Raw genomic sequence first — 15,278 nt, forward strand, 5'->3', positions numbered from 1 at the left:
AGAAGACATCGTCAGATTTATCAAGGCACAGAGACTCAGATGGATGGGACATATAGAAAGGAGAAATCCAGAAGCCGTTATCAAGAAAATTTCCAAATGGAGAACTGTATCAGGCAGACCACGGGGAAGACCCAAAACTAGATGGGAGAACCAGATAGTGGAGGACCTTAAGAAGATGGGAGTCAGAGAATGGGTAACCAGAAGCAAAAACAGGAACGAATGGAGGAAAATTGTAGAAGATGCCAAGTCACACAACCAATTGTAAAACCAAAATGTTAATGCGGATTGATTCACCGCGACAAACGAATCGGAAGAGCCCAAAGAGGGCGGCAATCACTCCGCTAGGAGTGTAAATGCCATGATGATGATAATGATGATTATACAATAAATGGAAACGAAAAAGCAAGCATAGCTGATGACATCGAAAGACAGCTAGTATGATACGGGTACGTAAGACGAATGGAGGGAAGAATATTCCACAAAAAAGTGCTAAAACTGATCCCACAGAAAAAAAACGAGGAATACCAGCAACCACATGGATGCAGGCATCACCAAGGCGATGTCGGAAAAAATGTAAGAGAAGAAGGCTGCCTCAATAGAAGCAAGTGGTGATTAAGATCGGAAAGGCGTATAACGCTATAAAACCGGTTTAATATAATATGTATATAGAACGAGGCAGATAAAGGGCCAATTAGAAATATCTCGAAAACTAAAGGTAACGGAATCATGAAAATTGGAATTAAGGGGTTTTGAAGAGTGAATTATTCAATGAAAATATTTTCATCTATTTTTTATTTCCGGTTATACCGGCAGCTGCTTATAATTGTTTTTTTTTAATGGAGCTCTATATATTTTTACATTTTTGGATTCTCCTCCATGACTTTTTTATGACATTCGAGCCTTTTGGGAACCTATTGGGTTGTGAAGAGTAGGTCCTAAAACCAAAAAAAGTTAAGTAAAGTTTTCCATTTTAGTGGAGACTTTCCATTTTTAATTTAATTTTCCATTTCCAAGAATCATTTTTTTAGATTATAGCGCCATCTATCCATAATTCGAAAAATTGTCTCGAAAAAAAGTTACTTATTTTTAGGTAAGGAATCCAAATCTGCAATAAAAAATGGGGGCTCTCATTTAAGATTCTAAAGTAACCCCCACACCACCTCGGTCGGGGGTCGGGTTTGGTGCCATTCGTTTGTCAGTTTTTCGATCTGATGTTCATTTCGCGAAATATCGCGGGATTCGTATATAAAATTTTAAATTTACCCCCCACCCCTCTCCGTGAGAAGTCGTGTTTAGTATCATTTGATAGATTTTTGAAAAATATTGAGCACTTATTTTTTATTTTTTCGATCTGTCATTAATTTCACGAAATATTCGCTTTTTTCCTGTGAAACTTTGGTACTTACCCATTTCCTTACGCCCCGCACAAATCGTCAGATTTTTGAAATATACACTGTTTTGCATGTACAATCTTACCTTATCAACTTACCTTATCTTGACGATTTCGAGTTTTTCTAAGGATAGATTTTTTTTTCGGCCCCCTTAACGAACTCCCCCGTATTAAGAGCCAATATATGGTATAGGTACATTTTTAGGGCACAAGGTTTTTCCCCATAATCTGACGCGCTCAAGTAACTGCAAAAATCCCCGCTTGAGCTCCCCTACCATAACGTATCACTCATATTTGGTTACACCTTGAGTGCATTCGTAAAGTGTGGAAACGGTCTATTATCTCATGACTTAATTATTTTCAGAGTTAAAGCTCTGACAGGTCGATTTTTATTTATAAATTAGGATTTTTTGACGTACAATAATACATAATAGTGACGTCATCGATTTGGGCGTAAAGACGTCATCGGTGATTTGTTTAAATGGGAATAGGAGTCGTGTTGTAGCTCATTTGAAAGGTGATTCAATTCTATCTTCAGTAATATAAACATTAACATCATTATTTATACAGGGTGTGGCCAAAAAATAATTTTTGAGTTAAAATAATTGACTCAAAAAGAAGAATGTGTGTAATATATTTACTCAAAATACATTTTACTGATGCTACATATAATAAAAAATGTTTATTTCATAAACAAGCATTGCCTTTCGCTTAAATTAAATGTCAAACAGCCACACACCTGCCTCTTGACAGTTTGAACATTTAATTTAAGCGAAAAGCAATGTTTTTTTGTCAAATAAACATTTTATTTCTCTTTTCTGACAGCAGTAAAATGTATTTTGAGTTAAATAAATTACATGTATTCTTTTTATGTGGCAACTAATTTAATTCAAAAAATATTTTTTTGGCCACCCGGTATAAATAATGATGTTAATGTTTATATTACTGAATAGAGAATTGAATCATCTTTCAAATGAGGTGCCACACAAAAGATGTATTATCGAAGTCAATAATAATTGATTCAGGAATGACAATATTGTCGACAGATGTATAATACACCTGTTTATGGAAGCTTAATACGTGACTATATTGAGGGTCTTGAATTCCTGCTCTTAAGAAAGACATCGGTGAAAGTAGATGAAAGCCCTAAGTAAGATATTTCTCGACGATGTGATGAGGAATATTCGGACAGACATTCGAAAATATCAACCTATTATCATGATTGATTAATTTCTTCGCTCTAATAATACACTCACCGGCATAAAAATCCGCCACCCAAAATTTTTGATTTGTTTGACAATCTATAACTTTATTATTTGTACTCCGATTTTCAAGATACTTGCGTCAGTTTGTAGGTACATGTATTGCTGTCGTTTGCTATTATTCCGGTAACAAAAATTTTTTGCTTAGATGGCATTGTACGGGGGTGAATGAAAGCGTTCTCCTAACTTTAAAAAATTCTGTGGAAAAATTGGATGGCTGATTTTGTTTCATACTCCTTTTGTATTATCCTGGAGGTATCACTAAGGTTTTGTTTTTTGAATTATTCGAATATCTCTTTTCTTGTAAGAGCTGTAAATAAAAACACTGCTTTGAAGGTTTATTTAATTAAAAATATCAAACGCATTAAAATTAACAGAACAAAACAAAATTAACAACAAAACAAAACAATTCAATAGCGGTTATGTCCCTCTTGCAGCAACTACTGCTCGCAATATGTTTAGCATCGAATAAAGATGTGTTTTCCTTTTCTGGGGAATAGCCCGATATTCCTTTACCAAGGGCCATAACTGTACTAAATTTTCTGGAGGCCTAGAATGACGGCAAATATATTTTTTTATTCATTCCATAAATGCTCAATAGCATTAAGATCTGGGCTGCATGCAGGCCATTCTACTCTTATCAATCCAACCTTTATTTTATGAATCAATCAGTGTTTTTATTTACAAAAAATTGTACAGCTGTTACAAGAAAAAAGATATTCGGATAATTTAAATAAAGAAATGTTGGTGATGCCTCCGGGATAATATGACAGGACTATGAAACAAAATCAGCTATTTCATTTTTCCACAGAATTTTTTAAACTTAGGAGAAAATATGACGCTTCCTTTCACCTATGTATACTGCCATGCGAGCAAATTTTTTTTTGTTACTGGAATAAAAACTAAGTAATACCAATACATGTACCTATAAACTGATGCAAATATCTTGAAAATCGGAGCACAAATAATAAAGTTATAAATGGTCAAACTTAATCAAAAATTTTGGATGGCGGAATTTTGTGCCGGTGAGTGTATAATCTCCTATTTTTATTCCTCCGTGGTCTGTTAAAAAGGTGTCAAAAATTTTTTGCTGGAGAGCTAGATGCAGATTCTGCCGTTAGAATTGTTGATAAAAGGAGAACCTTTTTGGGCTTATCTAGTGATCTTCCTGCTGTAACGTAGTCTAGTTTTACTGTGTCTACTGCTGGGATAATAATGGCTTGTTCTTTGGAAGGAAATGTAGCAGCTTTCTGTTGGGTAATTGTAGAGTAAAATTGTGTTTGTTGATCGGGTAACATTGGAGGACCCATGTAGTCAGAAGTACCAGCCATCGGATAAAATGGTTTAATACTTTTTATTTTAATTTTCTTATTTCGTTTCATTATATTGTAATTGGATCAGTACGACTCTGTTAATTACAAAATATAATTATAATTATTATAATTACAAAGTATTTAACCTATCGAAGATAAGCCAAAAAACAAGTATAAGCACCTTTGAATTTACAAAACTCTATGACTGGATTTAAATTCGTAATTCTGTAATATTTTGATGAAACCGTAAATATATTGATAAAAGTACTTACAGAAATTTTTTTTCCTTACATTACGCATCAACCACGCAGGGTTATTAGCGTGTATGGATTGTGTTACAAAATTATAACTTAAAAATAGATTTTAAACATAACAATAGGAAATTATAAAAAGCTCTAAATCTATACAAAGTAAAGTAAAATACTATATTTTTGGTAAGAGGTTGCAGTCTTTGAGGAATGTGAAGATGCTTTTTGTATCACTGTCTTTTCCGAGTGCACTATTTAACGTTGGTGATATGTTGCACTTTTTTCGTTGCACTTTATACTTCGGACACTGCAATAAACAATGCTTTACGGTAAGGACACTTCTACACAAATCATACACAGGTTGATCGGCACGTTGGAGTATGTAGTCATGGGTTAATCGAGTATGGCCAATCCGGAGACGAGTGAAGATTACATGCGATGAAGATTGTGGTTAATGTCAACTTCGTATAGCTTGGTTGATGAGTCCCTCCATGTATCCTGCCATATTTTAAAAGTATTTACTTTGAAATATGCTTTCAGGTCGGTGTGTAGGGTTTTAATGTTCTCTTCTGCGTTTGGGTTATTAGGTGCATTATTTGCTATTTTGTCCACAACCTCGTTACCTTCGATTCCAGTATGAGATGGTACCCAAATAAAATTAACTTTAATATTCATATTTTCTGCATATTTCAGTTCCTTTTTAATGAAAAGTAGTAGTGGATGATCAGAATAGAGTTGTTTTAATGCCAATACTGAGCTGAGAGAATCTGTGATAATGATGTTTCTCTTATTATTTTTGTTAACTATCAGATAGGGTGGTTCGTAAAAAACTTTTTTTCTTATTTCAGATCGCTATAGTACGCAAAAGTTGCCATTGGTATAGACTTGAAAAAAGCACTAATTATTATTTTTTTATTAATTTGTCTTCTGAGAGGTCAGGCGAAAGTGACGAATGCCAGCGAAGCTCGCGCAGCCACAAATAGAGATACATGTGGGAAGACCTCTACAGTGGAGTATTTGTCTTCTCCATTACAACGAACTGCTATTCTGCCACCTTTTCCAACACTTAGATGAAAATTCAACAGGCACTATAGGATATCCGGACCGATTGGAAAGGCCCTACCTGATTGTGAAAGACTACCAGTTGTTGTTGATTTTAATCGTTGGCATCGCTGAGCGATGCAATAATGTGGTTCTAATATAGCCGTCTCTGGAACTGTGTCCACACACTTTACCTGAAGCTTCGGTCACTAGCTTAACGCATCTTTCAACTGCGTGTGTATGGTATGGCAAAGTATCTATACTCATAACAAGCTTGAAGTCATTGCTCACATACTGTTTTATTTCTTCATTAGTCAATGTTATTAGCAGTAGAGGGGAGTCAGTGTACTGGTGTTCCATTTGATAATTTCGTAATACTATTTAGATTCAAAGTTTAAGTTTGGTAGTTTAAAGATTCTGATAGAGTCACTTTCAGATATTACTTGATTTTACTTCATGATACGCCTAAAGCCCAGCTCTCTGACATGGTTTCTGTCATCAGTTACCATAGCCAAAAGTAAATTTTCGGGATGGGCAAAGTAAGCATTCCGTTGTAAAACAGGATCAACAACTTGAAGCAGCTCTTCTGGTAAGTACCTTGAAGATTCAATGATTTTGTAATCATGTCTAGGCCCATCTGTGAATTTGTGGTTTATTTTTGTGGCAAACCACATAGGCATATTGTAACATTTGAGAATGAATGTGACAATCTCTCTCAGATTCTCAGAAGGGTTGGACACACTGATGTAGAAACGCAAAACTCGGTTTGCAGTAGTAAGCCACCTTGAATGTGACGTTGGGCTAGGATCACGTACCCACCACAAAGTTTTCTGAACAATGTCCTGACTTGATGACTTCTGATATCTCAAGCAAGTACAATTATTGGTGCTTGCTAAGAATACGCTTGTCAACTTTTGGAATTTCACAATCAATAGGATTAAAATCAATAAGTGGTAGTCTTTCACAAGGTAGGGCATTTCCAATTGGTCCGGATTGTCCTATTGGGTCTGTTGTATTTTCATCTAAGTGTTGGAAAAGGTGGTGGAATGGCAGTTCGTTGTAATGGAGAATACAAATACTCCATTTTAGAGGTATTCCCACATGTATCTTTACTTGTGGTTGCGCGCGCTTCGCTGGCATTCGTCACTTTCGCCTCGCCTCTCGGTAGTCTGCTGTTTTTGACGAAGCTGCGCGACCGAATAACAATTGAATATCAAAATGTATCTTATATGCTTGGATTTTAAATATATTATTGTAATTTAATTAAACTATACCATCTCTAAAAGTCGTATGATTAAATTTTACCAAACAGTCAAACTCCGAAATTTTGCAAAAACTACTAATTTTGCTCATTTTGTATTATGTTGCGCGACCGGAAGATATGAAACAAATGTATAATAAGTGCATTTATATTGATTTTTTATACTTTTAGTAGTTAATTCATGGTACAGGAACGCAATTAAAACCATCTGGCCTGTTAAAAAAATATATGAAAAATTAAGGTTTTTCACAATTTTTGCCAACTTCGATGGCATTGCGCGACCGGAAGACAAATTAATAAAAAAATAATAATTAGTGCTTTTTTCAAGTCTATACCAATGGCAACTTTTGCGCACTATAGCGATCTGAAATAAGAAAAAAAGTTTTTTTCGAACCACCCTACTATCAGAGCCAATGCTTTTAGGATAGCAAACAGTTCAGCGGAGAACGTTGTTGTATATGAAGGTAACTTATAAGCTGCTGTGTAATCTGACGAGTAGATTGCTGCGCCAGTTCCGTCTTCGTTTTTGGAGGCATCGGTGTAAACTTTGAAGCAGCTACCATATTTGCTTAATATTTTAAGAAATTCTTGATTGATTTGACTTGCAGGCGTTTCTGATTTGTTTAGTCGCAATAAGCTGGTATCAGTATAGGGAAGGCGAATTGTCCAAGGAGGAGGGGTTTGGATTGCGGAAATATCGTAGGTGTCTGGAAAATGAATACCTATTTTTGATAAGTAAGTTTGTATGCGGTAATAAAAAGGGTGATCAGTTCTATTTGAGTTTTGGAAACAACTTTTAAAGCGGTCAGCAAATACGTTGTGTATAGCTGGGTTATCTTGATTAGAGGATACTGCAGCGGCATAAGAAAGATTTAGATATTGTATTCTAAACGTGAGTGGGATCTCTCCAGTCTCCCAGTATAGAGTTTGTATTGGACTTGTGTGGTGTGCTCCTAAGGAAATTCGAAGACCTGTATTTTGAATCACATCTATTGTTTTTAAGTACGTCTTTTTTGAGGAGTTGTAAACGATTGAGCCGTAGTCAAGTTTGGAACGTACTAGGGCCTTGTAGATATGTAGACGAGTCAGCGCCCCATTTTTTGTTTGCAAGTGATCGTAACAAATTTATTCCAGGCTGACATGTCTTTTTTAAATATTCTAAATGTATTTTCCAAGTTAGTTTTTGATCAAACATCATACCGAGAAATCTAACTTCGTCTACATATTTAACCTGTGCTCCATTTAAGTATAAGTTCTTCAGTTGTATTTGGTGACTTTTCGTAAAACACACTGCTTTGGTTTTAAGGGTATTAAACTGAAGTCCACTTGTGGATGACCATTCTTCAATATGATTTATGGCTTTTTGGACATGGTTATGGATGGTTGTTGGGTTCTTTCCTCTACAAAGTATAACCAAATCATCTGCATATAGCCTAGCTTTTACAGGATGTTTAATTTTTGCGGTAATAGAGTTCATAGCTATAAGAAACAGATTTGTGCTAAGGTTCGAGCCCTGTGGTATCCCATTTTCTTGATTTCTTGTTGAGGAATATACGCCATCTACTCTGACTTGAAACTGTCTATTTTCTAATAAGTTTGATATATATTTGAGTGTATTACCTCTAATTTTCCATTCGCTAAGAGTTTTTAATGTTGATAATTTACACACTGTATCGTAGGCTTTACGAATGTCGAAAAATATTACGATACAATGTTGTTTAATTGCAAAAGCCTCATGTATTTCCGATTCTACGTCAATAAGATTGTCTACAGTAGAACGATATTTTCTGAATCCACTCTGTTCTGGTATAATTAATTTTTTTAATTCCAGATACCACATTAGTCTGTTATTTATTATTTTCTCTAGCATTTTGCCCATACTACAAGTAAGAGATATTGGCCTATATGTTTCGGGATCTGATTTTGATTTACTTTGCTTAGGAATAGGAATTATTATTAAATTTCTCCACGATTTTGGAAATAAACTTTTCGAGAAGATTAAGTTGAAAATGCTGAGTAAGTGTTCTTTAGATGGGTAGGTGAGGTTTTTTAGAAAAATAGTGGGTATATTATCTGGTCCAGGGCACGAGTTCTTACAGTATTTTATTACCGCTTCTAATTCATCCATCGACATTGGAAAGTTTATTTCACTATTATTTTGATCTTCATAATCTATGGTATATCTTTCCTCATTTCTTTTGTTCCTTAAGAAATTTGGCGAATAGTTTGCGTCGCTTGAATTTTTTTCATAAACTAATGCCAGTATATTTGATATTTCCTTTTGGGATTTATATATTATATTATTTTGCTCTAACAGATTTATTGACTTGTGTGATTTTGCACCAGATATTCTTTTTACTTTTTTCCATACAGTTGTCATTGGAGTAGAACTGTCAATTGTTGAAACCTATGTTTTCCAAGATTCGCGCTTAGCTTTTTTGATAGTAAATCTGGCTATAGCTCTTAATCGTTTAAATTCTAAAGAGTTTTGTTCATTTTTCTGTCGTTTGAATTTATTAAACGCTTTTTTGGATTGTTGTATTACTTGTCGAAATTCATGATTCCACCAAAGAACTGGATGGAATTTACTATTGAAGTTAATTTTTCCAATATTTTTTCTGCTGAATCTATTATTAGTTTTGTAATGAAATCTACTTCTTCGTTCACATTACTATTTTCATTTATGGCATGCAAGTTGCGTTCGATATGATTTTGAAATTTCGTCCAATCCGCATTTTTTAAGTTCCATTTTGCTTTTGGTATAGCTGTAGATGCATCTTCGTTATGGATTAAAATAGGATAATGGTCGCTGTCGTATGGCTCTGGTAATACATTCCATGAAAGTGTATGCGTTATTGATGGTTCACATATAGATAGGTCGATAGCAAAACCCTCGCCCGTTCTTATGTCGAAACGGGTATCTTGTCCATCATTAAGTAAATTTAGGTTGAGTTTTTCCAGAATTACTTCTATTTTTCTACCAAGATGTGTTAATTTTTTTGAACCCCATAAAGGATTATGTGCGTTGAAGTCCCCGACAATTAATGGCGGGTAGGTATTTGTTCTAAAAGGTCCGATATTTCGTTATGGTTAAGTTCTTGATTGGGGGGGATGTATATGTTACATACGGAAAAACTAGTTACGTCTTTGATTCTGACTGCAATTGCCTCAATGTTTGTTTCTAGCGGTATTGCTGTGCTATTAATGTCGTCCTTTATGTATATGGCTACTCCTCCACTGGCGATTTTAGCATGTTGTCGATTTTTGAAGAAACAATAATTGTTTAATTATTAAAGTTTTTTAGCTTATGTGCAGTGTTGTTTTTAAAATTAGTTTCTTTTAAACATAGAATCATTGGTCTGTATTTTGAGATTAGTATTTGTAACATTTCTAAATGGGTGTAATACCCATTCAGATTCCATTGAATTAAACTAGTGAATGATATTGATATTTTAATATGTGTCCGTAGAGGTGTCGCTTTCTGGTTCGGTATGGAAGTCCGGATCAATCTGTCGTAAAATTTTATTTCTTATTCGGGTGCATGTACTTTTAATTTTTCGGTCAATTAGTTTAGGATAAATTTTTGTCAGTAGGTCTGTAACTTCAGAAATTTCATTGGTATACATTTTTGTAATGCTTATTGGGTCGGAAGAGCCTGTACAATTTTCGAAGAAATCTATTAGTTGATCATAGTATAAGGGATAACTGGAATTTTGGTCTCTAAATAATTCTTCTGTAGGTTTCAGCATTTCCTCTAACGTCTTTTTTGGTTTATTGCCTTGGTTTAATTTAGTCTTTTTCTCTTTGTTTTTTGGTACTTCAAAAGCGTGTTCTGATGAAGGAGTTGGAGAACGCTCAGAAACTGCGTTTTTGTGATATTGGATCTGTTTCTATTTGGTTAGTTTGGAGTTCTGTGCTTAGTGTTTCATTTTGTACAACTTGATCGTTAAGTTCGGTTTTATTTTGTGGGATGCCACTCGTTAGTTCTTTAGTCGCCTGATTGTAATTATTTTCAATAGAGTTCTCACCTGATTCTGTATTTTGAGGAATTGAAGTGGTGTCACCTGATACAGATGCCTTTGTTGGACAGTCTTTTGCTGAATGCTTGGTGTTTTTGCATATATGACAAGTCTGGTTGTCTAAAGATATCCATATTCTATATGATGTCTCCTCGTGGGTTATAATAAAAGAATCGGGTAAGGTATGGTTGGTTAAAGGGGATATATAGGTTTGTCGCCTAAAGCTTAATATATGCTGGAACTCAGGACTGGAAGTCCCTATACGGAGAAATGATAAGGGTGACAAAAGGTTGACACCAAGTGCTTGCAATTCGGATTCTAAGATTGAGTGTGGAATAGATGGACATACGCCTGAGAGTACTAGTCGTTGGCTGGGTGTGATTAGTCGTCGTGCTTGTAAGAGTTGTTGATTAACTTTGATTTTTCCGTGGTTTTTAATAAAGTAGGTTGCTTGAATTCCATGTGGTGGGATAAAAATATATCCAGAACTACAAAATTAAGAATAGGGAAGACATTTGTGGAATCGGTACTCATGTATGGAAGCGAAGTCTGGACATTAACAGCAGAGTCCAGAAGAAGGATCAATGCTGTGGAAATGGACTACATACGTAGAAGTGCTGGAATCTTCCGATTGGACAGAATACGTAACGAAGAAATAAGAAGAAGGATGCAGGCACACGATACAGCGGTAGACAGGCTCGAGAGAAGAAGCCTAAAATGGTTCGGTCACTTACTTAGAATGGACGACCAACGATGGCCAAAGAAACTCCTGAAATGGAAACCCCCCGGTAGGAAGATAAGGGGAAAACCAAGACTATCCTGGAATGACATGATAAGGAAGGCCATGGAACACCGAGATTTGGAAGAGGAAGATGCCCAGGATAGAAATTGATGGCGGTTAGGTGTGGGGATGCGGCGTCAGCCGATATGACACCCCGTATATATATATGGTAATAAAGTCGTCCACTAATTTTTCATTTGCTAAGTAAATGCACATTCTGTTGTTGGATAGCTTTGAACAGAAAATAATATTTATTGGTCGAATAATTTGGCTTAAACTGTGGAGGTAATCTTCAATTTTGGTGTTGTCAATTGCGTCGAACACAATTGCTTGGTTTCTTGATGGAAAAACTTTAGCGGTTGGTTGTCTGGTTACGGAAGAGTAGCTTTTAGGTTCTGGAGATTGTTGGTCTGGTGTAGAAATAAGTTTAGTTGACGTAGATGAGAATGCCATGATGTAAAAATTTTTATTTTGTATGCCAAAATATCAATTATTTGGGGCCAGTAAATACTGGCCTATTTTTGAAGTGGTCTATAATATGTCTTTAAATAAAGTCACCTTACCAATATTTATCGTTAGAATAACACATTCACAAAACGCGTTTTTAACTTTTGCAAAAACTGTAAGCGAATATTAATTAGAATTTAACGTCTTTACTCGTCGGCTGGTATGATAAGACTCTACTTACAGAAATTGAATTACTACTAATAGCTAAACTACTAATTATGTTTATTATTATTAATTTAAAGATTTACTATAGAAAGCGATGAAAAACTTCTAGTCTAAATTTAGATGTACCTCATCAACTAAGTTGAGGACCGCACTCTCATCGATGTCTTCTTTCTTAGAATATGAGGTTTTTTAATATTATACGGGGTATATTAAAAGATAATCACTACTTTTATAAATATTGTAGCAAACTTCACACCCTGTAGAATTGTGCTGATTTGACATCAAAAATTATATTTACGTTCAAATGATTTTTAACAATGTCTGCTATTGTTAAAAATTATTACTATAGCAAAGTGGTTAATTTTAGTATACAGGGTTGGTCGAAACTCGGAATGAGTACTTTCTGAGTTTTCTTAAATGGGTGTAGAGTACCCTGTATTTAATATTGTAATGAAATATTATTTTATAGTACTTTTTTATTTCTTAATTATTCCCTATATCTAACTGCTTAAATTTTTGAGCTATTTGTGATTCTTTAAACCAAACATTAATTGCAACAAAAATTACGTGAAATTTTATTGGGTTGGCCGTGAAAATATTCAATCAATAATAATTTTTGAAAATAAATACTTATTAATCTATACTGCTGCTTAATTGATTAATATTATGTAAGATATCAAAATTCCTACGTTAGTAAAATTGTTGGTGCGTAAAATATTAATAAAAACATACCACATTCTATCTAGTTGGCACTACAAGCATTTGCTTTTTGAAAACATTTTTACAATATACTATATTTATCTGTAGTTCCAATTGCTTTGTTACCATTATTAATATACAGTTTTCTAATGGGGTACTGATTAGTATGGTTTTTCTTCTAGGAGAGTAACAAACATGTGCTACTAGCAATAAGAATTTATCATCAGTAATTCCTTGATAGGCGACTACCAAGAAGTGAAACTTTTCAAAGTTTACTAGAACGGTTTCGACGGGCTAGAGACTTAGATTACGTGAACGTTCGTACTAATATTTAGATTGTCAGTGACACTAAGGATTACATTTAATTTATTTTAATAAGTTTTTGTTCGACCAGATTTCTCGTAATCTAAGTGTCCAGTCCGTTGAAACCGTTATATTAAATTTTTAAAAGATTTTCTTCTTGGTTGTCATCATGGAATTGCTGATGATAAATTCTGATAACTAGTAGCACATTTTTGTTACAGTCTCCTAGCAGAAAAACTATATGAATTAGTTCCTCATTACAAACATTTATTAGTAATGATAACAAAGCCTCTGGAACCATAGAAATATTACAATGATTAAGAAAAGCAAATGTCTAACCATATTTAGTGTCAAAGTCATAGCCAGCTAGATAAAATATTGTATATTTTTATTAATATTGAACGCACCAACAATCTTGACTACGTACTCGTAGGTGTTTTGTTATTTTAACCAATATTCACTAGTTCAGAATCAGTTTAGATTATTATGCATTTATTTTCAAAAAATTATTTTTGATTGAGTATTTTCACGGCAAACCGAATAAAATTTCACGTATCTTTTGTTGCAATTAATTTTTGGCTTATGGCTCTAAGAATTATGAATACAAAATGGTTCACCCTTCAAAAACCCTTGACTCAAATTTTCAGGATTCAGTTAATAATAATAATAGTGTACATCGACACTAGTTACTTGAAACAGGGTTAAAGATGTAATTGGCGCTGGAACTATCCGAAAGGATCTCCCCGGCAAAAATGCCATACGATATTATTATTAGGATTCAGTTATATCTAGTTCTTAAGATATTTCTAATTGGCCCTTTATCTGCCTCACCCCGTATACCTAATACAGACGATTATAGAAAAATAAGTCTTCTAAATATTTCTAACTATTATAGTGTTTATTGAAGGAAGTTATTTAAAAAATTCTGAATTTTTTTAAGGAAGTTGAAATAAATACCATTGAAAAGATTTATAAAAGTAATATAATTTACATTATTTAATATTATTCTATACAACTTCATCTTAAACCAGAAAACTAGTCAGTGAGTCAAATAGCTAATTGTTAATCTTATTAAATTTTAGGTTTATTCCATCGAGGATTTTCCCAAAGTGGTACTGCGTTCTCTCCTTGGTCTATCGTAGAATATCCGTTAAAAAAAGCAAACGAAGTTGCCGGATATCTTAATTGTAGTAGTGATTCTACCAAGGATATGGTAGATTGTCTAAAGAAAGTTAGCTCTGTAGATCTACTGAATGCCATGACAAAACTATTTCGTTATTTAGACGCTATTCCACTGGTAATTTTTGGACCTGTAATAGAAAATGGAGAAAACCCGTTTTTAGCTGACCATCCTTATAAATTAATTAAAAAAGGCAAAATAAATGATGCACCGTGGGTAACTTCAAGTGTAAAAGACGAAGGAATTTTTCCTACAGTCTGTAAGTATAATATTTTTTACTAATCATTACCATTGCCTTTCTTCTTCTTATTTAGGTGCCGTCTCTCAAGATTGAATATCATCATCGCTATCTTTACTCTATCTACCGCTGCTCTGAAGATTTCTATGGAACTGCATTTAAATCAGTCCCTTAAATTCAACCATGACACTCTCTTTTTTCCTATACTCCTTCCTCCTCTTATACAGAGTGTGCCAAAGAAAACAGTCCACATCGATATTTGGCAGTATTTATTGGATTTTAAGGAAATAAAAAAACAGGTCAATTTTTGATCTAAGGGGGACACATTTTTATGGTACATACATCTGTCATTTGTCAAACCCCTTCCTTCCACTTTTCCCACCCCTTATTTTTAAATAGGGAATAGGGGTCGTGTGCTAGCTCATTTAGTAGGTTATTCAATTCTCTATTCAGTAATATAAACACTAACATAATTATTTATACAGGGTGTCCAAAAAATATTTTAATTGAATTAATTGACACAAAAAGAAGACTGTATATAATTTATTTAATTCAAAATACATTTTTCTGCTGTCACAAAACAGAAAAAAAAGTATTTTGATATATAGACATTGCTTTTCGCTTAATTTAAATGTTCAAGCTCCCACCCATTTGCCTCTTGGTAGGTTGAATATTGAATTTAAGCAACAAACAATTTTTATTCATCAAATAAACATTTCTTTTCTGTTTTCTGTCAGCAGTAGAATGTATTCTGAGTTAAATAAATTACATACATTCTTTTTTTGTGTCAATTAATTTAATTCAAAATAATTTTTCTTGGACACCCTGTATAAATGATTATGTCAATGTTTAAACTACTAAATAGAGAATT

At 33.9% G+C, this 15,278-nt stretch overlaps 1 protein-coding gene across 3 annotated transcripts in view; it reads left to right on the plus strand.

Moving 5' to 3' along the window:
* Positions 1 to 15,278, plus strand: part of LOC126886906 (venom carboxylesterase-6-like) — a 133,377-nt gene that overhangs the window by 79,144 nt on the left and 38,955 nt on the right. For all 3 annotated transcript variants that reach the window (XM_050654057.1, XM_050654055.1, XM_050654056.1), the window contains one exon: positions 14,072 to 14,428. In XM_050654057.1, the coding sequence (XP_050510014.1) occupies positions 14,072 to 14,428 (357 nt within the window). The remainder of the gene's footprint in view (positions 1 to 14,071; positions 14,429 to 15,278) is intronic.

Source organism: Diabrotica virgifera, chromosome 6 (genome assembly GCF_917563875.1).
Source record: "Diabrotica virgifera virgifera chromosome 6, PGI_DIABVI_V3a".
Lineage (NCBI taxonomy): Eukaryota > Metazoa > Arthropoda > Insecta > Coleoptera > Chrysomelidae > Diabrotica > Diabrotica virgifera.